The 24,278-nt window shown below is 43.3% G+C and overlaps 1 protein-coding gene across 1 annotated transcript in view; it reads right to left on the minus strand.

The window, feature by feature from the left end:
• The window catches only part of BANK1 (B cell scaffold protein with ankyrin repeats 1), a 363,422-nt gene that overhangs the window by 286,012 nt on the left and 53,132 nt on the right, over positions 1-24,278 (minus strand). The window contains exon 5 of the mRNA XM_075849764.1: positions 4,247-4,358. Coding sequence (XP_075705879.1) covers positions 4,247-4,358 — 112 coding nt within the window. The remainder of the gene's footprint in view (positions 1-4,246; positions 4,359-24,278) is intronic.

Raw genomic sequence — 24,278 nt, forward strand, 5'->3', positions numbered from 1 at the left:
ATTTTGATGGGAAAACTGTGTGCCTCAAGCTAAAATTTTACAGTCTTACACTGAGCCATTACTTAGAGTTTATCATCAAACAGCAAATTGACCTCATTTAGAGTTCTTTAACTTTTTTCTTATATGAGCAACTTTCCAAATCTATTTTGTGCATCTCTGTTATCATCATACCACATGAACTGTAGATATAAAACACAAGTTACTGTAATGTAAATCATATTTCTGCAATGAAGGCAATCTCCAAAGGTTGTAGCATGGCAACAGGTTTCATTTGACCACAAGCAAAGGTGCAACTGGCTACAGTATGGACACATGTCCAAACCACACAGATATGCACCCTTGTATGCCTTCACATAAATTTCTACAAGTAACAGCATTGGGATTGATTTTCTTAAGGTGTTCAAATTAAAGGGGTTAGCTCATGATGAACTCCCCTTTCCATATGCTCCATAAGGGCCCATTAACATCATAAATAGTCCCATATATTTAGGACCCTCTCAATTAGTCAGAGTGAAGAGTCGCTCACAAAGAGGGCACTTGCTTTGGCAAACCCAGCCCTTCCATATAGTACATGGTCAGGCTTTTACTGAATCGTCAGCACCTAATACTACATTTCACATTTCTGGCTGCAGCTTACTTCAGTGATGATCCACTGGATAGGTGATAAATGTTAGATTGGTGGGGGGCAGGGGCGTTGCTAGGGTCTTCAAAGATTAGGGGCACAAGCCCCGAGACATATATTTACAACCCACCTCCCCCAAAAAAATACATTTTTAAATACATATCGGAGATAGCATATCTATAAGACTAAGGCTCCTATAGCTACACCGCTGGATAGAATTGGATGCATTGTCTCAGCAGACAGCATTACACATGATAGATTTAGGGCTCATTTAGACAAGCGTGATTCTCATCCGAGTGCTGTGCGTTAAAACCCATTGATTTCAATGGGGCCATTCACACATGTGTGAGTTTTCACGTAGTGAGTGTCCGTTGCGTGAAACTCACTGCATGTCCTATATTAGTGCGTTTTCACGCACCTAGCCGCCCATTGAAGTCAATGGGTGCGTGAAAACCACGGACAGCACACGGACGACATCCGCGTGCTGTCCGTGTTTCACGCATCATTTACACTGAAAACAAAAAATGCTTGCAAGTGCGTGAAAAACACATGCCAAACGCAAAGCACACTGATGCAAAATGCAACGCACGCGACCAGATTTACGCATGTTTTTTATGCACGTAAATATGTCACGCTCGTGTGAATGTTGCCTTAGATACAGGGCCCCAGCAGTAAGTATCCTTGTACTAACCCTCAGGGGCAAATTTGGCATTTCTGGGGCCTCAAGCAAAGTTATGTCTCGGGGCTCTAATCAAAGACACCTGTAGAGAGTTACCCACACGATGCCCCCTGTATATAGTCTCACAACACCCTGTTTGGTTCCACACACAGTCCCCCTGCCATACATCCCCCTTGTAGACAGTGCCATGCAGACCCCTGTAGGTAGTCCCACATATCCACCTTGTCTCAGCAGACAGTATCATACATGATAGGCTTAGATACATGGCCCCAGCAGACAGTATCACACATGATAGGCTTAGATACATGGCCCACTAGACAGCATCACACATGATAATCTTAGATACAGTTCCCCAGCAGTCAGTATCACACATAATAGACTTAGATACAGTGCCCCAGCAGACAGTATCACACATGATAATCTTAGATACAGTGCCCCAGCAGACAGTATCACACATGATAGGCTTAGATACATGGCCCAGCAGACAGTGTCACACATGATAGGCTTAGATACATGGCCCAGCAGACAGTGTCACACTTGATACTTAGATAAAGGGCCCCAGCAGCAAGTATCCTTGTACTAACATATGTTCACCCCCCCCAAAAAAAATGTGTGTGCGCGTACGTACGTACGTACGTACGTACGTACGTACGTACGTACGTACGTACGTACGTACGTATGTATGTGTGTGCGTGTGTGTGTGTATGTATATGTGTGTGTATATATATATATATATATATATATATATGGCACTACGACCTATAGCTATGGATAGGATTAGATACAGTGGCTCAGCAGAAGAGTATCACACATGATTGGATTAGATACAGTGGCTCAGCAGACAGTACCACACATGATAGAATTAGATATAGGGCCCAGACCGCTGATATTGCGGCTCCAGTGCTGGACCAGGAAAGGTAAGAATAATAATTGTTTTGCTTTTTAATACGTTACTAATTTTTTTGGTGTATTTGTGTTTTTACAGGTTCAGTATTGGACTACGTCGGATTCGAGGACTACTTCGATTACAGTTTTTTTATTCTCAATAAATTGGTTAATGAGGGTTGTGTAGGGGTTTTCTATTTCAATAAAATATTTTTTCTATGTCCTTGTATTTTTTTAAACTTTATTACTACCGCCTTAGTAATGTCTGCTGTCTGATTGACAGCGTTCATTACTAAGAAGTGGCTTGGTGTTAGCCGGTGCAGAGGCTGACACTTACCCCCATTATTACCCTGGCGCTCGGGAAGGAGGGTAAGTATGTGTGGTTACTATATTAACAGGGGCCCGTGTATTATATTAAATAGACCCCAGTTACCATAGTAAATTTCTATTGCGGTGCGGGGGCCGCAGCCCGATCGCATTCGTGACTGCTGCCCTGTCGCAATTGCGACCACTGCGACCCCTGTAGCAGCAGTCGCCCGGGGATCCGGGGTACTAGACCAAAGAACCGGGGCTTGGACCCCAGAGGTCCGGTGCTAGCGATGAACCTGGTGGGGGGACTGACCTCTAGGATCGCTTTTATGGGGCTTGGCTGTTTGTGCCATAGACTTTAAATGGAGCGGAAGTGCTCATATTCGACCGTAGCTCCATTTAAAAACTTTCTGCAAACAGATTTTCCATATAATGAAAATGGAGAATAGAACGTACAAATGCAAGTACCAGAGAATCACCTATTAACATATAGTCTCAAGTATCAAACTAATGACCTATTAACATATAGTCTCAAGTATCAAACTGTCTCTGAGAAAATTGTCTTCTTGCAAGAGTCCAGGGCAGTTAAAGGCTATGGGCAGCTTTGGGGTACAGATTTTTTTATTTTATTTTCATTTATTCCTCGTAGTTAGGGCTAAAAATAATTTTTGTAATGGGTTTTTATATAATAAAAAAAATGTCAACATTTATTTGATCAAAATTCAGCTTAGTTTAGCATTTAGAATCTTACAGGAACCTCTGGAGATCGAGTCGTCAGGAAAGCCCGACTGGCGGATTTCACAGTGAATGGAATACGGGCAGGCTGCAGAACGAACACGGTTCAGAATTTGTGATAAAAGGCAAATACTAAAAACATTTTAAGCCCAAAACACATACAATAAAATAAAAATACAATATTTGCCCCAAAGGTGTCCAAAGCCTTTAAGAAAACGATAACTAAACACTAAGGGCTTATTCAAACGGGCGAGTGTAAAATGAAGTTTTTCACGTCTGGATCGCACCCGTACACGACACGTTTTCACAGATCCCTCATAGACTTGAGTCCATTGAAGGTTCCGTGAAAACTGTCAAAAATAGGACCTATTTTTTCACGGGCCCTTCACAAGGTCAGTTAAAACAACGACCGTGAGAACAGCCCCATAGAAATACATTCAGCCGTGTGACGGCCGTTAAAAGAAACGCCCATTACATAAACAATTAATATGTTCGTCTGAATAAGCCCTAACAGTTTAAGTACTTTTCGCCCAAGTTGTTAAGACAAATTCATTAAACACGCTTTCCTGCCAATAGCCCATCACAACCCTCAGCCACTCACTGAAATTTTAATTAGCTTTGTATAAAGTCCCGTTTATACGGGCAAGTGAGCGTTCATCTGAATGCTCGACCCCGATCATTGTCCTGTGTATATAGGACAACGATCAGCTGATGAATGAGCAAACGCTCATTTATCAGCTGATTGGCTCATTTATGCGGCCAATAAGATGGTCTCTAGTCGGTAGCACATCTTCCTGTGTAAACAGGGAGATGTGCTGCCGACATAATGGAAATGTATCGGGACCAAAGATTGCAGTAACGATAGTACGTCACCATATATTACCGATCATAGTTCCTTGTGAATGGAGCAAACAAACTTTTACAGCCCATATCGGGCAATATAAAAGGACCTTTACCTGGAAAATCATCTAAGAACAACCTAAACTAACCTGATAAGGCATAGAAAAAATACTTACTTATTGTGTGCTGGGTAAGCTCATGAAGGTTGTATTCACAAGATGAAATCTTTTTTTTTAATGACTTTGTCAGCACCTTATCGAGTTTCTCCAAAGTATACACATTAAATGCCTGAAATCAACAAAGTACAGCATAAAAATGAAAACGTAACAATTAGCAACTCATAAAATGTATACTATGTTTATCAACTACCAAGATATAACATGGAACATCAAGGGTTCTGTTCACATCACTTCTGGGAACTAAGTTTGGCGTATGCTCTGGGAAAGTGCGCGCCACATACACCGAACATATCCATTGGGGCCCCTGTGTATGTCTATAGAGTCTCCTTTCTATTATACGCAAGTATGGTATGTGCCTACATACCTTTTTTTTTTTTTGCTTTATAGAACAGCATAGAAGATTACACTATTCTTTACAGAGCAATGGAGAAAAAAACGTATACCGAACTGTATCCTTTTTTTTTTTTTTTTTTACTATGAGAGTCATTTGCAATGTATGCCCTATACGACTTCCATATGTGGTCTTTCCCAACACATTCCTCCAACAGAAGGCTCAAACATAATGTGAACAGAGGCCTTTTGTACACAAAAATAATTGAAAATTAGATTATATCAGCCCACAGCTGTAGCTAGTCTTTTCTTCAAATTTATTCCGCAAATGTTCAGTTTGCTGACCCCATCCCTATATCTAAATAAGGAAAAGTGGCTTGTTGGCACCCCCTTGGCACCCAGCCTCAAGGGCCCTTTCACCTATGTCCCTGTATCAGTCAAAACAGAGACTCTTCCAAAAGGACGAGAGACCCATCTTTTGGAGGAGTCTGATTTGACTGATATGAGCTAATTTGCATATTTTGTTTCCCATGGAGCATTGCCTGCAAATAAGTCTCCATACATCCTCTGGGTCTCTTCAATGAGAGCCAGTTTCCTGCCTGAGCTGTACATCAAGATGCGCAACAGAAGACATGTCTGCTGCTTAAAACTGACGACATGTCCTATACTTGGCCGTTTTTCGCCCATCACGCATCCATTGAAGTTAATGGGTGCGTGAAAACCGTGCATGGCACACGGACGCACTTCCGTGTGCTGTGCGTGATTCGCGCTACAGTTGTTGAAGAAATGAAGGGAATAATAAAACTACCTCCTTCATTTCTGTTTCTAAACATAACGATGCCATATGCGCAAAAAACACGCAGCCACGCACCAAACACTGATGCCACACGGAACTGCAACGTGCAAAAAACGCACACATTCGTGTAAATAAGTCCTAATGCTGTGATTTTACAGCAAGTCATCATAAAAAAAAACTATATTTTTGTGAAATCCTAGACTACATGTTCCAGGTACAATACTCCTAATACTTTGATCTCTCTGAACAGACCCTAAAAATTCTGAATAATCAAATAATTTCACATTAAAATTTGGTTTGGGTATTTTCAGCGTATACCAAACCAACTAGATTTGTTGACCTTTAGGTGTTAGATAAAGGCATGTTACTGTAATTGATTTCAGATAGTATTGGCCTCATGTAGTAATAATGTAATATAATGAGATAGATTCATCATATTGCTGGATAAATTGACAGGTTTGTGGAAAATTTCATTAGACTTTGTACTATAACCTTTTGACATTCTTCTAATAACTAATGGGGAAAGCTTGATGAATAATAAGCAACACGATAATTAGTAAATTGCTGTTTAATAAAACAGAATTTCTAGGGAAACAATTTAGTGGGAGACAATACCATAGTTAGTATTAGTAATTCTAGCATTTAATTTTCCATTTACAAAATGCCTGCTTTCAGGTTATCCATTCAGAACATGGCCTTCTTCAACAAGTAGGCAAGAGCTGTGTCATGTATGCACAAAATTTCCAGTGAACAGAAGTTATGTTGCATCTTACCATCATTTCCCATTCACTGACAGCAAGCAGTGATTTTGAAAATGGTAATGAATAGAAACAAAGTATATTGGAAAGTTACATAATTTTGCATGATACAATTATTAAGCTTTTTTTTTTTTTTTTTTTTTTTACGAAAAACTGGAAAATGCATTCAGAAACAATGGTGTATAGTTTATATACTGCCTTTAAGTTTATCATGGATACAACAACTTCAGGCTTCTCAACCATAGTCAGTGCAAGATGTGGTAACTATTGCTTCTGTGGTGTAGGGCTTGTGAAGTACCATCACAGGTTACTCTGTAAGGTTACAGTAAGTAGAATATGAAAATCCCAAAAAGTTGTTTAAACCCTTCCCGTCGCAGCCATTTTTCGGATTTTCACTTTAGTCTTTTCCTCCCTACATTCCAAAAGCCATACATTTTTTATTTTGCCATCGTTATAGCCGTATGAGGGCTTGTTTTTTGCAGGACGAGTTCTAGATTGTCACGGCACCATTTATTGTTAAATATAAAGTAGTGGGAAACTGGAAAAAAATTATTTGTGGGGTGGATTAGGAAAAAAAACGCAATTCCTCAAACTTTTGCGGGGTTTGCTTTTACGGCGTTCACCGTGTGGTAAAAACGACATGTTAACTTTATTCTGCGGGTCAATACGATTATGGCGATACCTAATTTATATTGTTTTTTATGTTTTACTACTTTTAAAAGGAAAAAACTGATTGTTAAAAATAAAATGTAAGTTTTGTCGCCACATTCTGAGAGCCATAACTTTTTTTTTCCGTCGATTGAGCGGAATGAAGGGTTATTCTTTGCGGAGCAAGCTGTAGCTTCTATTGGTACCATTTTGGGGTATATAAGACCTTTTCATCACTTTTTATTCCATTTTTTGAGGGAGATCAAGTGACCAAAAACAAGCGATCCTGGCGTTTAAATTTTTTATTTCTTATGTCATTTACCGTGGGGGCTAAATAATGATATATTGCAATAGTTTGGACTTTTATGGATGTGGCGCTACCAGTTATGTTAGTTTTTTTTTTTACATTGTGCTTGGGGGTAAATGGGAATAAATAAATATTTGACTTTTTTTTACTTGTCCTCCTAGGGGACTTGAACCAGTGATCGTTAGATCACTTGCATTATATACTACAATACTAATGTATTGCAGTATATTGTTATACTGACACTCTCCTATGAAGCCCTGTCAGAAACAAGGCTTCATAGGAGTGCAAAAATGGTATACCTGGGTGCCTTCATCATGCCATGCCAACCATCGGCACCCCGCGATCGCGTCGCAGGGGGGCCGTTGAAAAGTTACAGGGGGTGCCCCCCTGTTTCTAACTACTTAGATGCCACGGTCATTATTGACCGCAGCATCAAAGAGGTTAAACGAGCAAGATCATGCTCGGGCGTGATCCCGCTCCTTACATAGAAGTGTCGGCTGTAAGCTACAGCCGTCACACTCGTTTTATGGAGCTGTCTCAGCCCATGAACCCGCTCTATACTCCCCACCCGACGTGCGCCATATATATATGGCGGATGTCGGGAAGCGGTTACAGAAGACCTGTCATCTATCCTGACATGCCTGTAAATATTTGCATTCCCCATAAAATAACAATTCTGGAGCATCTTTTCAAAGAACTTTGCATTGTGCCGTTTCTCTGCGATTCCACCTGGAATAAATTGATAAATGGGTGTAACAATTAGGGTATGTTCACACGCATTGTTTTCAGACATAATTTGGGCATTTTACGCCTCAAATTATGGTTAAAAAAACGGCTCCATTACGCCTACAAACATCTGCCCATTGCTTTCAATGGGTTTTACAATGTTCTGTTCCCATGAGGTGTTATTTTACGCGTCGCTGTCAAAATACGGCACGTAAAAAGATGCCCGCGAAAAAGAAGTGCATGTCACTTCTCGGGACGTTTTTGGAGGCGTTTTTCATTGACTCCATTGAAAAACAGCTCCAATAACGTCCGTAAAATACGCCACGAAAAACGCGAGTTGCTACAAAAACGGCTGAAAATCAGGAGCTGTTTTCACCTGAAAACAGCTCTGTATTTTCAGACGTTTTTGGACACTGCGTGTGAACATACCCTTACCCTTGTCAAATGGCATGTCCCTACCTAGTCTGATTATGGTAGGGTGAACCCAAAAAAAGGTCTCTAAAAAAATAACTCTAAAAAACATTTTTAGAGTGTAGAATAAAGTTAACTTGTTGCAGCAAAAAAAAATAAAAAAAAAGTACAGTTCGTACAAATAAAGAAATCAACCCATAAAAAAAAATAAAAAAAGTTATGGCTCTCGGTATGCAGCGACACACAAATGTAGTTTTCCATAAAACATGTTTTTATTGTGCAAAGTACTAAAACGTAAAAATAAAAAACTTATTTGGTATCGCCGTATTCGTACTGACCCAAAGAATAAAGTAAACTTGTTATTTTTAAGGAACGCCAAACAGAGAAAATAAACGCCTTTTTTTTTTTGCATTCACAAAAAAAAATTTCAATTATAAATGAATTAAATGGGGCCATTAAAAAATACAAAGTGTCCCGCAAAAAAAACAAGCCCTCATATAAGCAAATCAACAGAAAAATGAAAAAAAAAATGAAAAAAAAAATAGCTTGGTCTTTCATCAAATTATTATTATTGTTATTTTTTGTATAAGTAAAAGTTATAACATTTTCCGATATACTTTCTGTATTAATTCCACACAGTTTTCAAAATCACTGCTTGTTATTCATTATGAACATTCATTATTTACTTCCAGTGGATAAAATTCTACCCATGGTCATGTGATTACACACAGGTGCTGGGATTGTTAGAAGAAACCGCTCTGATACACACTGTAACTTTAAGGCCAGGACCTTCCGTCCGAAAAATCGCACCACAATTTTCAGCTGCTCATACTTACCCCCTCCCTCCTTTGACATTCGCTCCGTCCTCCTAGGATGACGTTGCAAGCCATGTGACCGCTGCAACCAATCACAGGTTCCAGTGGTCATATTGGATGAAACGTCATCCTAGGAGGCCTAACTGCAGGAAAAAGGAAGGCGTTCTGGGTAAGTATGATTTTTTTTTTCCGGAGTTGCGATTTTTGCGGTGTAAGCGCTGCGATTACACCGCAAAAGTTGCAACAATTGGCTTTCTGTTGCAGATTTTGGATCCCCATTGAATTCAATGAGGAAAGCCCTCAACAGAAAATCAATAAAAACGCAGCATAAATTGACATGCTCCGCACCGCAGGTCAATTTATTAAGGTTTTTTTCCACAGCGTGGGCATGAGATTTTCTAAATCTCATCCACTTTGCTGCTACTGGAAATGCTGTGGAATTCCGTTGCTGAAATTCCGCAGCATTTACGCTACGTGGGAACCCGGCCTAAAGGCTATGTAAACCTTTGAAAGGCAAACACATTTGTGAATACTTTTTATTAAATATGTGTTTTACTTTTTGAGATACAGCTGCTCTGTATTCTCTATACAGTGCAGCTGTATCTAGCGCTATTCACTGAATCCATGAGTCCTGTGGACCTGACGGGCCGTGGCGGATCATCATGGCCCATGGCCAGCAGAACCGCACGGGCCCCCTCATGCCTGGTGGGATCGCTAGCACCGGAGGGGGCCCCGGTGCTGGCGACAGCGACATTCACTTGTATCTACATCCCAAGGACACAGATACAAATGAATACTATAGCCTGCAGGCCATATTATAAGGCGCTGGGCCTGTACAGTGCTCCGTCCTTTGTGGGAACGGGGCAAGGTAAATACAATATTATTTTTCGGGGGGGGGGGGGCTGTGTGGCAATATACAGGGTGGGAGCACTGTGTAGCACTATATACAAGGGGGGAGCGCTGTGTGACACTATACACAAGGGGGGAAGCGCTGCTTGGCACTATACACAAGGGGGAATTGCTGTGTAGCCCTATTGCCAAGGGTGGAGTGCTTTGTAGCACTATATACAAGGGGGAAGTGCTGTGTAGCACTATATACAAGTGGGGAGCACTGTGTAGCACTATATACCAGAGGGAGCGCTGTGTAGCACTATATACAAGGGGGAAGCGCTGTGTAGCACTATATACAAGTGAGGAAGCGCTGTGTGGCACTATATACAAGGAGGGGCTGTGTAGCACTATATACAAGGCGGGTGTACGCTGTATAGCACTGTGTGGAACTTTATACAAGGGGGGCTGTGTGGCACTATATACAAGAGCAGGGGGCTGTGTGGCACTATATACAAGGGAGCGGGGGCTGTGTGGCACTATATACAAGGGTGGCTGTGTGGCACTATATACAAGGGGGAGGACTGTGGCGCTATCTGCAAGGGGGCTGTGTGGGGCGCTATCTACAGGAGGCACAAAGGGGCATTTTTACTGTGGGGGCACAAAGGGGGCATGGTTACTAATGGGGCACTTTTATTGTGTCAAGCACTAAGGGATCATTATTACCATCTGGGGCACTATCGATTACGAGTTTGTTTAAAGGATGGTGTATAGGTGTGGAGGGTGCTGGAAAAGCGAGATGCCAACATGTCTGTGTGTCAAATTCTGCAGAGACGAGTCGTGGCTGGAATAAGTCGGCACAGTGGTCTGGGCCGGATGGAGAAAACAAGGGAAAGTGAACAACTCTAATCAGAGAAGACAACACCTGTGAGTTACTAGATATAAATGTGCTGTAATCAATTATATGCAGAGCTCCTGTGTATAACTGGCATCTTACACTATATGGTAACTATATGGTAGGAATATCTGTCTTTGTATAGTGGTTTTTATAGTGGTTTTTATTCAGTAACAGTATGGTGGTATTATTCAGTCACTTTGTGGTTATGGTGTGGTGGTATTATTCAGTAACAGTATGGGGGTATTATTCAGTCACTATGTGGTTATGGTCTGGCTCTCTGATGTCTTCTAGGACAGTCAAATAGGGCAATCAGGGCACTTGTGATTTCATCCCTGAAAGAAAAAAAATACCACGCTCCCCTCTTCCGGTCCCCCGTTGTGGCGCGTCCTTGACAGCCTCTTGAGAAGATGGTCACATGGCTTTCAGCCATGTGACCACTGCTGCATTGTGTCCCTGGCGGCCTCCTGAGATTACGTAGTTTTGTGCCAAGTGTCTGCTGCAGCCTGTGATTGGCTGAAGTAGTTACAGACGTAGGCGTCTTTACCTTGACTTTTAACGCATTAAATAAACAGTGGCTAGATCCCTTATCTTGACTTTTTCATTGACTTTTCAATGGCTTTTGTTGTGTGATATCACGCTGCAGCAAGTTATCAGAGTCAAGTTAAAGATGGCTACATCCGTACATGGGATAAAATGATTTCATCTCAGAAGGTTGCCATGCAAGCGTCCCATCATGGCTTAGTCTCACTGTGACAAGTAATACAGCTGTGCAGTCACGTGGGGGCATAACCAGATTCCTTTGGGTGCCAGGGCAAATTTTGCACATGGACCCGCCCCTTCCCACATGTTGCTTGGATGCGCGGGCCCCAGTGGTATTGTTAGTCTTAAAGACAACATAGCTATAATGCAATTTTTTATGCATGATTACATACCTCTAAATTATACAGTCATACAGTTACCTAATACCACTATCCACTCTACTAGGAAAAAATATCACCATACTGTTACTGAACAAAACCCAGTATACCAAGGCCAATATTACCAATGATACAACTATACAAGGGACAAAAACAATACCGCCACACCATGACCACATATCACCACCACATAGTGACTGAATAATACTACCATACTGTTACTGAATAACACCTCCACACCATTATTACATATTACCACCATATAGTGACTGAAATATACCACGATACTGTAACTGAATAATAGCGCCACACCATGACCACATATTACCACCACATAGTGACTGAATAATATTACCATTCTGTTACTGAATAAAAATCACTATACAAAGACCAATATTAACATATTAACACCATACAGTGACAATATAGTGGTAAATACCAGTTCTACACATGCGCTCTGCAGACCATTTAAGTGAATACACTACAGTTACATTCAGTGACTCACAGGTGACGTCTTCTCAGATTGGAGTTGTTCAGTTTCATTTTCTTCCTCATCTGGCTAAGACCACCATCATGACTTCTACCAGCCATGACTTATCTTTGCAGAATTTACAGTACAGACATCTTTGGCTCCTTAATTTTCCAGAATTGTCCCCATCTATTCTCAAACATTATTAGTGCCCCCTTTAGGCCCCGACCTGAAATAGGGCTTATCTTAGTACACCACACAGTAATAGTGCTTTCATACAGTAGTAAAGTCACCCTATGTGCCCCCACACAGTATTAGTCGTCTTTTGCCCCATATAGTAGATAGGTGCCCCCATATAGTAATTAGGTTCCCCCATATAGTAGTTAAGTGACCATATACAAAGCACTCCTATAGTATTGCATGGGAGTCCGGGGCAGAAGCCCCCTTTCCCTCCAGTCGCATCTGAAAGAGTGGGTTTGCTGTGCCCCGCGATGATAACGCTTGACTCACAATCTCACACTGACTGTAATGATAGGGGTAGGGAAACAGACAAGTGAGCCCTAATCTACCCGCCACTCAGTCCCTGCCTACTTGCAACGACCCGCCCTAGGCGACGGAGTACAACTGGGCGATGGTCCCTACGCTCAATAAGTGCACGAAGACAAACAGACAAGGGTACACAGAAGCTAAGGGAAATGGGGCAGTTGCCCACGGCAACACCGTGAGCAACAAGAGAGGTGAACGAGCCGAAACAAACCAGGAGTGTACGAGGTACCAAACGCAGAGCAGGAGAGTAGTGAACAAGCCGAGTCAAACCAGGAGTGTACGAGGTACCAAACGCAGAGCAGGAGAGTAGTCAGTAAGCCAGGGTCAATATGAAGCAGGGTCAAATAGTTCAGAAGCTGCAGCAGGGCCAGGAAACCAAACGAGAAGAATCACAAGCAAGGAGGAACAGGAAAGGCAGGTATAAATAGACAGAGGGCGGGAGCTAGCTCCGTCTGGCCAGGCTGTGATAGGCTCTCCCACTCCTAAGCCTGCCATCCTGAGTGGTGGAAGATGGAGTCAGTCTCACAGACATAGAAGCAGGTGCAGTCTGATTACCTATGGGCGTTGACACAGAAGCTGTGCCAGGCAGATCCTTTACAGTACCCCCCCTTTTATGAGGGGCCACGGGACCCTTTCTAGGTGGACCTGGTTTAGTGGGGAAACGAAGGTGGAACCTCCTGACCAATACCCCAGCGTGAACATCCCGGGCGGGTACCCAAGTCCTCTCCTCAGGCCCGTATCCTCTCCAATGGACCAGGTACTGGAGGGAGCCTTGGACCATCTTGCTGTCCACAATCTTGGCCACCTCGAATTCCACCCCCTCAGGGGTGGGAACGGGGGCAGGAGGTTTCCTCGAGGGGGCCAAGAATGGGGAGCAGCGTTTAAGGAGGGAGGCATGAAACACGTCGTGTACTCGAAAAGATGGGGGCAGCTCCAGTCGGAAGGAGACAGCATTGAGGACTTCAATGACCTTGTACGGCCCTATAAACCGGGGAGCAAACTTCTTGGACGGGACTTTAAGGCGCAAGTTCTTTGACGATAGCCACACCAGATCCCCGACCATAAACAAGGGGTTAGCAGAACGTCTTCTATCTGCCTGAGTTTTTTGTATGCTCTGGGACGCCTCTAGGTTCTTCTGCCCAGACTGTGCACAGTTCCCGATGGTACGACCTCTACCTTGGGATTGTTGAAACCACCAGGTGAAACGGAGGAGAACCGTGGATTAAACCCAAAATTACAGAAAAAGGGGGAGACCCCTGATGAGTTACTGACCCGGTTATTAAGGGAAAATTCGGCGAGGGGAATGAATGAGACCCAATCATATTGACAGTCAGAGATAAAACACCTTAAATATTGTTCTAGAGACTGATTAGTCCTCTCAGTTTGGCCATTAGTTTCAGGATGGAAGGCAGAGGAGAAGGACAGATCAATCTCCAACTTTTTACAGAAGGCTCTCCAAAACAATGAAACAAATTGTACCCCTCTGTCAGAAACAATATTGACAGGGACCCCATGGAGACTCAGGATGTGTTTGACAAACAAGGTAGCTAACGTCTTAGCATTAGGTAGTTTCTTGAGGGGCACAAAGTGGCACATCTTACTGAAGCGGTCTACTACAACCCACACCACCGACTTGCCTTGAGATGGAGGCAAATCGGTGATAAAATCCATGGAGATATGGGTCCAATGTCTCTGGGGAATGGGCAAGGAACGTAGTAAGCCCGCTGGTCGGGACCTGGGAGTCTTGGACCTAGCACAAACCTCACAAGCGGCGACGTAGGCCTTAACATCTTTAGGCAACCCAGGCCACCAATAGTTTCTGGCAATGAGGTGCTTGGTACCCAGGATGCCTGGATGACCAGATAGTGCTGAGTCATGATTTTCCCTAAGTACCCTTAGCCGGAATTGCAGGGGAACAAACAGCTTGTTCTCAGGAAGGTTCCCGGGAGCTGAACCTTGATCAGCCGCAATTTCAGAGGCTAAATCAGAATCAATAGAGGAAATGATTATACCTGGAGGCAAAATACAAGCAGGATCTTCCTCCGAAGGAGGGCTGGCCATGAAGCTACGCGACAGTGCATCAGCCTTAATGTTTTTAGACCCAGCCCTATAGGTAACCAAAAAGTTGAATCTGGTAAAAAATAACGCCCATCGAGCTTGTCTCTGGTTTAGCCTCCGGGCAGATTCTAGAAAAACCAGATTCTTGTGGTCGATAAGGACCGTTACCTGGTGCCTAGCCCACTCCAGGAAGTGGCACCACTATTCAAATGCCCATTTAATGGCTAAGAGTTCGCGGTTGCCAATATCATAGTTACTCTCAGTGGGCGAAAACTTCCTGGAGAAGTAGGCACAGGGACGGAGATGGGTGAGGGACCTGGTACCCTGGGACAAGACAGCCCCCACTCCCACCTCGGATGCGTCAACTTCCACGATAAATGGCTCCATTTGGTTGGGCTGAACCAGCACCGGGGCCGAGATAAAGCACTTCTTAAGGACCTCAAAAGCCTGGACAGCCTCAGGAGGCCAGTGGAGGAGATCAGCACCTTTGCGAGTGAGGTCCGTAAGAGGCTTAGCGATGACCGAGAAGTTAGCAATAAATCTCCTGTAAAAATTAGCGAACCCCAAGAAGCACTGTAACGCCTTCAGGGAGGCAGGTTGGACCCATTCCGCCACAGCCTGGACCTTGGCGGGGTCCATGCGGAATTCATGAGGAGTGAGGATTTGACCCAAAAATGGTATCTCCTGCACACCAAACACACATTTTTCTGTCTTCGCAAACAGTTTGTTTTCCCGAAGGACCTGGAGCACCTTCCTGACATGCTCAATGTGGGAGGACCAGTCCTTGGAAAATACAAGTATGTCATCAAGGTACACTACAAGAAATGCCCCCAGGTAATCTCTTAAAATCTCATTTATGAAATTCTGGAAGACCGCGGGAGCATTACACAACCCAAAGGGCATGACGAGGTATTCAAAATGACCTTCGGGCGTGTTAAACGCAGTCTTCCACTCATTCCCCTCTTTGATGCGGATAAGGTTATACGCCCCCCGTAGATCAAACTTAGAGAACCATTGGGCCCCCTGAACCTGATTAAAGAGATCAGGAATGAAAGGAAGGGGATACTGGTTCCTTACAGTGACCTTATTCAAGTTACGGTAGTCAATGCATGGCCTAAGACCGCCATCCTTCTTTCCTACGAAGAAGAAGCCAGCACCTAACGGAGAAGTAGAGGGGCGAATGTAACCCTTGGCCAGGCATTCCTGGATATACTCTCTCATGGCTTCACGTTCGGGACAAGAGAGATTAAATATCCTACCCTTAGGGAGCTTAGCTCTTGGTACCAAATCGATAGCGCAATCGTATTCTCTATGAGGAGGTAACACTTCGGAGGCCTCCTTAGAGAAAACATCAGCGAAGTCCTGAACAAACTCAGGTAGCGTGTTCACCTCCTCAGGGGGAGAAATAGAATTAACAGAAAAACATGACGTCAAGCATTCATTACCCCATTTGGTAAACTCCCCAGTATTCCAGTCAAACGTGGGATTATGCAACTGCAACCAGGGAAGGCCTAAAACCAAATCGGACGATAATCCCTGCATCAACAGTACAGAGCACTGCTCCAAATGCATGGAGCCAACAAGGAGTTCAAAAACAGGGGTATGCTGTGTAAAATAACCATTAGCAAGAGGAGTGGAGTCGATACCCACTACCGGGACAGGTTTAGGCAAATCAATCAAAGGCATAGCTAGAGACATAGCAAATTCCACAGACATGATATTAGCAGAAGACCCTGAATCCACGAAGGCACTGCCGGTAGCAAACCTACCACCAAAAGAGAGCTGAAAGGGAAGCAAGATTTTATTACGTTTCATATTTACGGGAAATACCTGTGCGCCCAAGTGACCTCCCCGATGATCACTTAGGCGCAGAAGTTTTCCGGCTGCTTATTCTTACGCCTAGGACAGGTGTTCACTTGATGCTTGTCATCCCCACAATAGAAGCAGGGACCATTCTTCCTGCGGAACTCTCTACGTTGTCGGGAGGACACGGAGGCCCCGAGTTGCATAGGTACCTCCGAGTCTTCCGTGGAAGAGCGAAGCAACGGAACCTCGGGAGGCATCATGGGGGAGTCAGAGGGAAAAACACAAAAACGTTCAAGTTGTCATTCCCTGACACGTCGGTCAAGTCGTACCGCTAAAGCCATCACCTGGTCTAGGGAGTCAGAAGAGGGATAGCTAACTAGCAGGTCTTTCAGGGCATTCGACAGACCCAACCTAAACTGGCACCTTAAGGCAGGGTCATTCCACCGAGAAGCTACGCACCACTTCCTAAAGTCAGAACAATACTCCTCAACAGGTCTCTTACCCTGACGTAAGGTCACCAGCTGACTCTCGGCAAAGGCAGTCCTGTGAGTCTCGTCATAAATGAGTCCGAGAGCAGAAAAGAAAAGATCAACGGAGGAAAGTTCAGGGGCGTCAGGAGCCAAGGAGAAGGCCCATTCTTGGGGCCCTTCCTGGAGCCGGGACATAATTATACCCACCCGCTGGCTCTCAGAACCTGAGGAGTGGGGCTGTAAGCAAAAATAGAGCCTACAACTCTCCCGAAAGGAGAGAAAAGTCTTCTGGTCCCCTGAGAACCGGTCAGGCAACTTGAGGTGGGGTTGAAGAGGTGAGGTGAGGGGCACTACCATGGTAGCATCAGGCTGGTTGACCCTCTGAGCCAGGGCCTGGACCTGTAGGGAGAGACCCTGCATTTGCTGAGCCAGGGTCTCAAGGGGGTCCATAGTAGTGTGAGGGACCAGGGTAGACTAGGCATATGGGCTTGTGATTATGTAATGATGGGGGTAGGGAAACAGACAAGTGAGCCCTAATCTACCAGCCACTCAGTCCCTGCCTACTTGCAACGACCCGCCCTAGGCGACGGGGTACAACTGGGCGACGGTCCCTACGCTCAATAAGTGCACGAAGACAAACAGACAAGGGTACACAGAAGCTAAGGGAAATGGGGCAGTTGCCCACGGCAACACCGTGAGCAACAAGAGAGGTGAACGAGCCGAGTCAAACCAGGAGTGTACGAGGTACCAAACGCAGAGCAGGAGAGTAGTCAGTAAGCCAGGGTCAATATGGCTCTCTGTTGAATTCAATGCGGAAAACCCGCAACGGAAATTCAACGAAAACGCTGCATAACTTGACATGCTGCAGATTTAAATTCCGCACCGCAGGTCAATTTATTAACGGTTATGCTGCATTTTTTTCGCAGCGTGGGCATGAGATTTTATAATTCTCATCTACTTCGCTGCTACTGTAATTGCTGCGGATTCAGAATTCTGTTGCGGAAATTCCGCAGCGATGGGGAAACCGGCCAAAAGGCTCTCAGTGCCCCACAGAACATAAACAAGGGTGAGTAGACAACCCTTATGGACAGTTATAGTGATAAAAAAAAAAATACAAGAAAACATAATACAAAGCATTGCAACTTTTGATGGAAATGTTAACTTCCTATGCAAAGCATTCAAATAAGGTACTATGAAGTTTGAGAGGAGTTGTGTTTGCAGAAGATTTAGTACTTATATTAGCAAATGTAGAATCCTTATATACCTCAATAGCTCAAATTCATGGCTGATCATCTTATTACTTTTATCTGAACAAAAGGATTTTTTTATATATACAAAGACTGGCATTTATTTACAGAGGTTGTCCAATGTCCACTTTAAATAATTCCTTTTTATTAGAAGGCTACCCCAACAATAAGCAGATCACCAGGTCTCAAGTTGCCAAGAGCCGCTGCAATCGTCTGTAATCTGTGGGGGAATCTCTCAGCAGTGCCAGGAAAAACTAAGTATTACACAGTACCCAGAGGGATCCCAGACGTCAGACGATGGGAATACCCCTTTCACTCATAATTTGCTAGTAGAATATTTGAAAATAGGTTTTGTAAGACAACTTCCTCTTTAAAAGGGTATACCCAAGTTTAATATTTATCTCCTATACACAGGATAGGTGATAAATATCTGTCCGCTGGGGGCCCCACCTAGCACTAGAACGGGTGTCCCGAACCCCCCGTTTCTCATCACTGCACCCCCTCACATTTAGGAGAAGTATGAATAGAGCACAGGACTCCCATGCGCAATCACTAAATTATATGTACCCCAAAATGGTACAAATAAAAAAAGGATATTCCCAGCAGTCCCAGCAGAGCTCCCATCTTCCCCCAGAAATTTCAACAGTACGTCCTCTCCATTCTCTAATTACCAAGCCACAGTAGGGCCTTCTTATCCCACCAGTGGACGCAACCTCTGTCTCCCTTTCTACTTGTTATAACAGCAGGGCCACCCTTCCCTAACTACTGCCCCTCTAGTCTAAGCAGCGTTTCTCTAATTTTTCCTTCTTCGCTTGTGTCCTTTCTGAATATCTAACCTCTTGTAACTATGGGGTGAACGGTAGAAGGAACCGCTGTTACTACTTAGGAAAGAGGGTAAGGGCACTGCTGTGATTACTGGGAAAACAAGGGGAAAGCACTTCTATGACCAGTGGGTAAAGATATCGAGGCAATGCTGTGAGCCTGTAACTAGTGAAGAAGGGGTGGGGTGCGCTGGTTATAATACTAGCAGGAGAGGGATATGATCCTGTACTTTTGGAACATGGGTGATAGTACTCTCATTCCTATTGTGGGATCACATTGACTACCTTTGGGGACGACTGCTGTACAACTTTGGAAGAAAGTGTGGACACAGCTGTGAAATGTTCACAGACCTGTATCCCACAGAAAAGCACATATGGCCAACTGCATGTAAAAACGACAACAGTTTTTTTAATATATATATATATATATATATATATATATACTTTTGGTGGGTTGGCATACCTCCTAACTATCAAGTATCACAAAGAGGGACAATCGATGGTTCGCGCGCAGCGCGTCAATTATTTTTTCTTTTAAGCCATGCCTGTAATACTACCCAATCCCCGCCCATACACACCCGGTTTAGCCCACAATGCATCATGCTCCCATAGTGCCTCCCACACAGTATAATACCAAATAGCTGCCCCCACACAGTATAATGCCCCCATAGCTGCAACCTTGCACTATAATGCCCCCATTGCTGCCACCATACAGTATAAAGCCAACACAGTTGCCCCCATACAGTATAATGCCCACATATGCCCCAATACAGCATAATGCCCACACAGATTCTCCAATACAGTATAATGCCCACACAGATTCTACCATGCAGTATAATGCCCATACATATGCCCCCATGCAGTATAATGCCCAAACAAATTCCCCCATACAGCATAGCTGCCCCATAAAGTATAATGCCCCCATACAGTATAATTCCCACACAGATGCCCCTATACAGTATAATGTCCTCATAGCTAGCCCATATAGTATAAAGCCCCATAGCTGCCCCCATAAAGCTTAATGACCCCAAAGCTGCCCCCATACAGCATAATGCCCCATAGCTGCCCCTATACAGTATAATGCCCCCTAGCTGCCCTTATACAGTATAATGCCTCCTTAGCTGCCCCTAGTGCCAGTGCCCTTGTAGATAGTGACACAGTGCCCATGTAGATAGCACCACAGTGTCCCCTGCAGATAGTGCCCCTATATAGTGCCACAGTGTCCCTGTAGATAGTGCCCCATCCCCTTGAAGATAGTGCCACCTACCACTGTAGATAGCGCCATTGGGACTCCCTCTAGGATCGGAATCCCCAGCCAGAGCAGAAGCCGGGGATTCTGCTCCTAGAGGGAAGCTTTGATGTCACTGTCCATGTATGGACAGTGATGTCAGTGGCTACTCCTTGAGCGGAATCCCCGTTGCCAACTCTGGACAGTGACTTCAGGCATTTCTTCTAGGAGCGGAATCCCCAGCCAGATTATCAGCAACGGGGATTCCGCTCAAGCAGCAGCCAATGTCCATATATGGACAGTGACGTCAAGGACTTTCCCAAGCACAGCGCTTAAAGTAGCGCTGTGCCTGGGGAGTCCTCGGCAAGTGGAGGCTGCTCCTCTGCTCTGAACTAATTCCGAAGCAGGGAGCTGATGGTTCCCTGCTTGATAGTTACATAGTTAGTACGGTTCAGAATTGGGCTCAACTGTATCTGCGTCCTGAGGACGCAGATACAGTTGAGAGCGGGACATATCCCCGGCCACCCGGGACAGTGCCCAGAATCCGGGAATGTCCCGCTTAATCCGGGACAGTTGGGAGGTATTGGTTGGTCTAAGGCCCAAGCGTTTTGTAAAAAGCAGTACTGCTGGTAGGTGATAAATATAATAAACGTGTAAAATTACCCTTTTCCCTGCTAAAAATCAATATCATGTTATTTGCAATCACGTCAATGGCTCATCCGAAAATAAACTGGAAAAACTAAAGCTGCTTTTTTTCCCAACTCATCTGTATGTAGAACATTTTCAGTTTGCAAGAACATATTCATTATTTAATTCTACTGTCATGAGCAAGCGCAGCTTTTGTTAGATTGACAGGATTCTCAGTGACCTTTTACAGCTGCATTGGACCTCCTGGTAAAAGCTCAAACATGTTCCTACATTTCATGTTCCAGTGTCCTAACTCTGCAGCAGAAATTTCACCAATCTGAGATCCCTTCATTTTAGTTGATGTCTGCTTATACCTATCTTTTGGTATACTTATCTAAATCTTGACATATTTAAAAAGAGGGGTATTTTTTGCTTCTTTTTTTATCAAGTACAAATACTGTAACAAGATATATATACTGTTTCTATAGTTTCGTTTTCCTTGCTTTATACTAGACAATTAATAAATATGGTGCTGAAAATGGCCCACCTACATGCACATTTTGTGACTGCCCTCCAGTTTTTTTCCTGTTTTCCCTCAGGAACATGACCATATTTGTAATGTGCATGAGTACCGCATCTAAAAGATTCCGAATTCATCTAGGTACAGGAAATCGCCCCGTCGGACACTGTAAGGTTGTACATTTTTGCCCACAGAGTACTGTTTAGACGGATCTGTGTAAAGCATTTGTACGTGAACCTTGTGGGAAACGCCTGTTACTATGGAATACTGGCATGGAGGACTGTAAAAACAAACAGGAAGCTGGAATTAAGCGACAATTTTCCTATAGACATAGTTTTTAAAACATCATTCTGCTACTATACTATGGTAAAAGCAGGAGCAAATGCAGGATTTTTAAAGGAGGGTTTCCAAGCGCCCACGGTGAAGATGCCAAAATGCCTTATAAAACACGACAATTAGTACAAGGCTCCACATTTTCTTCTTACCTTCAAACAGCCATAAAGTTTCATGATAAAATTCTGTTTGTCTGCAGCTACCACTAGGTTGATGTAACTGCATAGCGATTTATACAGATCCATATGTAGTGAGCTCCCCTAGTGGCGGAAGTAATAATTTTATAGTTATAATCCGCTTCTCATAAATGGCTCACAAGTGAGTTTTCAGAGTAGACTTCAGGAGCAGCATTTGAGCAACATTTTAGGGCTTTAGCGAGTATGCTCCAAAACTGATGTGCGTTAAATGTGGGGCACATTTATACATGCTTTTTTTTTTTTTTGGAGGGGGGGGATGGTAGCATGTTAGAACATGACGGATCAGATCCTATTAATTTCTAGGGGAACATAAGCTCATACCTAAGTGCAACAGTTTGCATGCCTCTCTATCAGCTCCATCATGATCACATTATTTAAAAACTCGGAGGTCAATGGGTGCCTGATTGAAAAAACTGTTGTCAGTTTTTCAGTTTTCAAGATTTGCCAATGAAAAAACATTCTACAAAAAAAAGCAAGAGCGAACTACAATGTTGTAACACTTTAGTTAATTTGGCACACATCCGGTAAACTTTGCATCATTTTTACTGACAGCACAAAGACTATTTTTATACCTATTACTGTCTTTCGGTCTATTTTTTTAAAGCATTACTTATAGCTTATAGCTCGTTCGTTGCTGATATTTATTGCACATGACACTTCACTGCTTTTCAATGAACAGAATGCACCTAAATGGAAGGGGGTCCGCTGTGCTGCGGGAGAGAATTCTAGCTGGGGTGGCGGAGTATTTAAACTAGGGCTGAGGAGGGAGGCTAATGTAGAAAATAAAGGGGTAGTCAGGTTAGAGAAGGGTCAGACTATATCGGTGGGGGGAGAATCAGACTGTGGGGAGAGGACTAGACAACAGGATAAGGAGATCCTTTCGTTACAAAACAGCAATGAAAATGAAAATAAAAATGCCCAAATAATGTCAAATAATCACATTTCTGATACTGAAAGTGAAACATTTAAGGGCAAGTTAAAGTGTATGTTTACAAATGCCAGAAGTCTAGCAAGCAAAATGGGGGAGCTGAAGGCCTTGATACTGGAGGAACATATAGATATAGTTGGTGTTGCTGAAACATGGCTAGACTATTCTCATAACTGGGCTGTAAATCTACAGGGTTTTACACTGTTTTGGAAAGGCAGGACAAATAGGAAAGGCGGTGGTGTATGTCTGTATGTGAGAAGTGATATGAAGGTCAGTGTGAAAGAGACATTGTTGGGTGAAGATTGTGAGAAGGTTAAAACCTTGTGGGTGAAATTACAAAGGGAGGTAAACACTGGAAAAATTACTTTTGGTGTACTCTATAGACCCCCCAATATAACTGAAGAGATGGAAGGTTAGCTATATAAACAGATGGAGCAGGCTGCACAGGCTGGTACAGTAGTGAAAATGGGAAATTTTAATTACCGGGATATTAATTGGTGTCATGGATCGGCTTCAACTGCAAAGGGGAGACATTTCCTTAACCTGTTGCAGGAAAATGTTATGGGCCAGTTTGTGGAAGACCCGACTAGAAGTGAAGCTCTGTTGGATATGTTCATTTATAATAATGCAGAGCTTGTTGGGAACGTCAGTATTCGTGAAAACCTCAGTAACAGTGATCATAATATAGTTATATTTTACCTATACTGTAAAAAACAAACACAGGCTGGGAGGGCAAAAACACTTAATTTTAAGAAGGCCAATTTCCCCAGGATGAGGGCTGCAATTCAGGATATAGACTGGGAAGAACTAATGACAAATAATGGGACAAATGATAAATGGGAGATTTTCAAATCTACTTTCGGTAATTATAGTGCAATATTTATTCCTATGGGTAACAAGTATAAACGACTAAAATTAAACCCCATATGGCTTACACCTTCAGTAAAAAGGGAAATACATGACAAAAAAAAGGGCATTTGAAAAATACAAATCTGAGGGTACAGCTGTAGCCTTTGTAAATTATAAAGAGCTTAATAAAATTTGTAAAAAGGTAATAAAATCAGCAAAAATACAAAATGAAAGGCTGGTGGCCAAGGATAGTAAAACAAATCCCAAAAAACTTCTTCAAATATATCAATGCAAAAAAGCCACGTTCTGAACATGTGGGACCACTAGATAGTGGTAATGGGGAGTTGGTAACAGGGGATCAAGAGAAGGCAGAGTCACTAAATGGGTTCTTCAGCTCTGTATATACAACAGAAGAAAGAGCAGCTGATGTAGCCAGTGCTGTTAATATATCAGTTGATATACTGAATTGGCTGAATGTAGATATGGTGCAAGCTAA

Source organism: Rhinoderma darwinii, chromosome 1 (assembly GCF_050947455.1).
Source record: "Rhinoderma darwinii isolate aRhiDar2 chromosome 1, aRhiDar2.hap1, whole genome shotgun sequence".
NCBI lineage: Eukaryota > Metazoa > Chordata > Amphibia > Anura > Rhinodermatidae > Rhinoderma > Rhinoderma darwinii.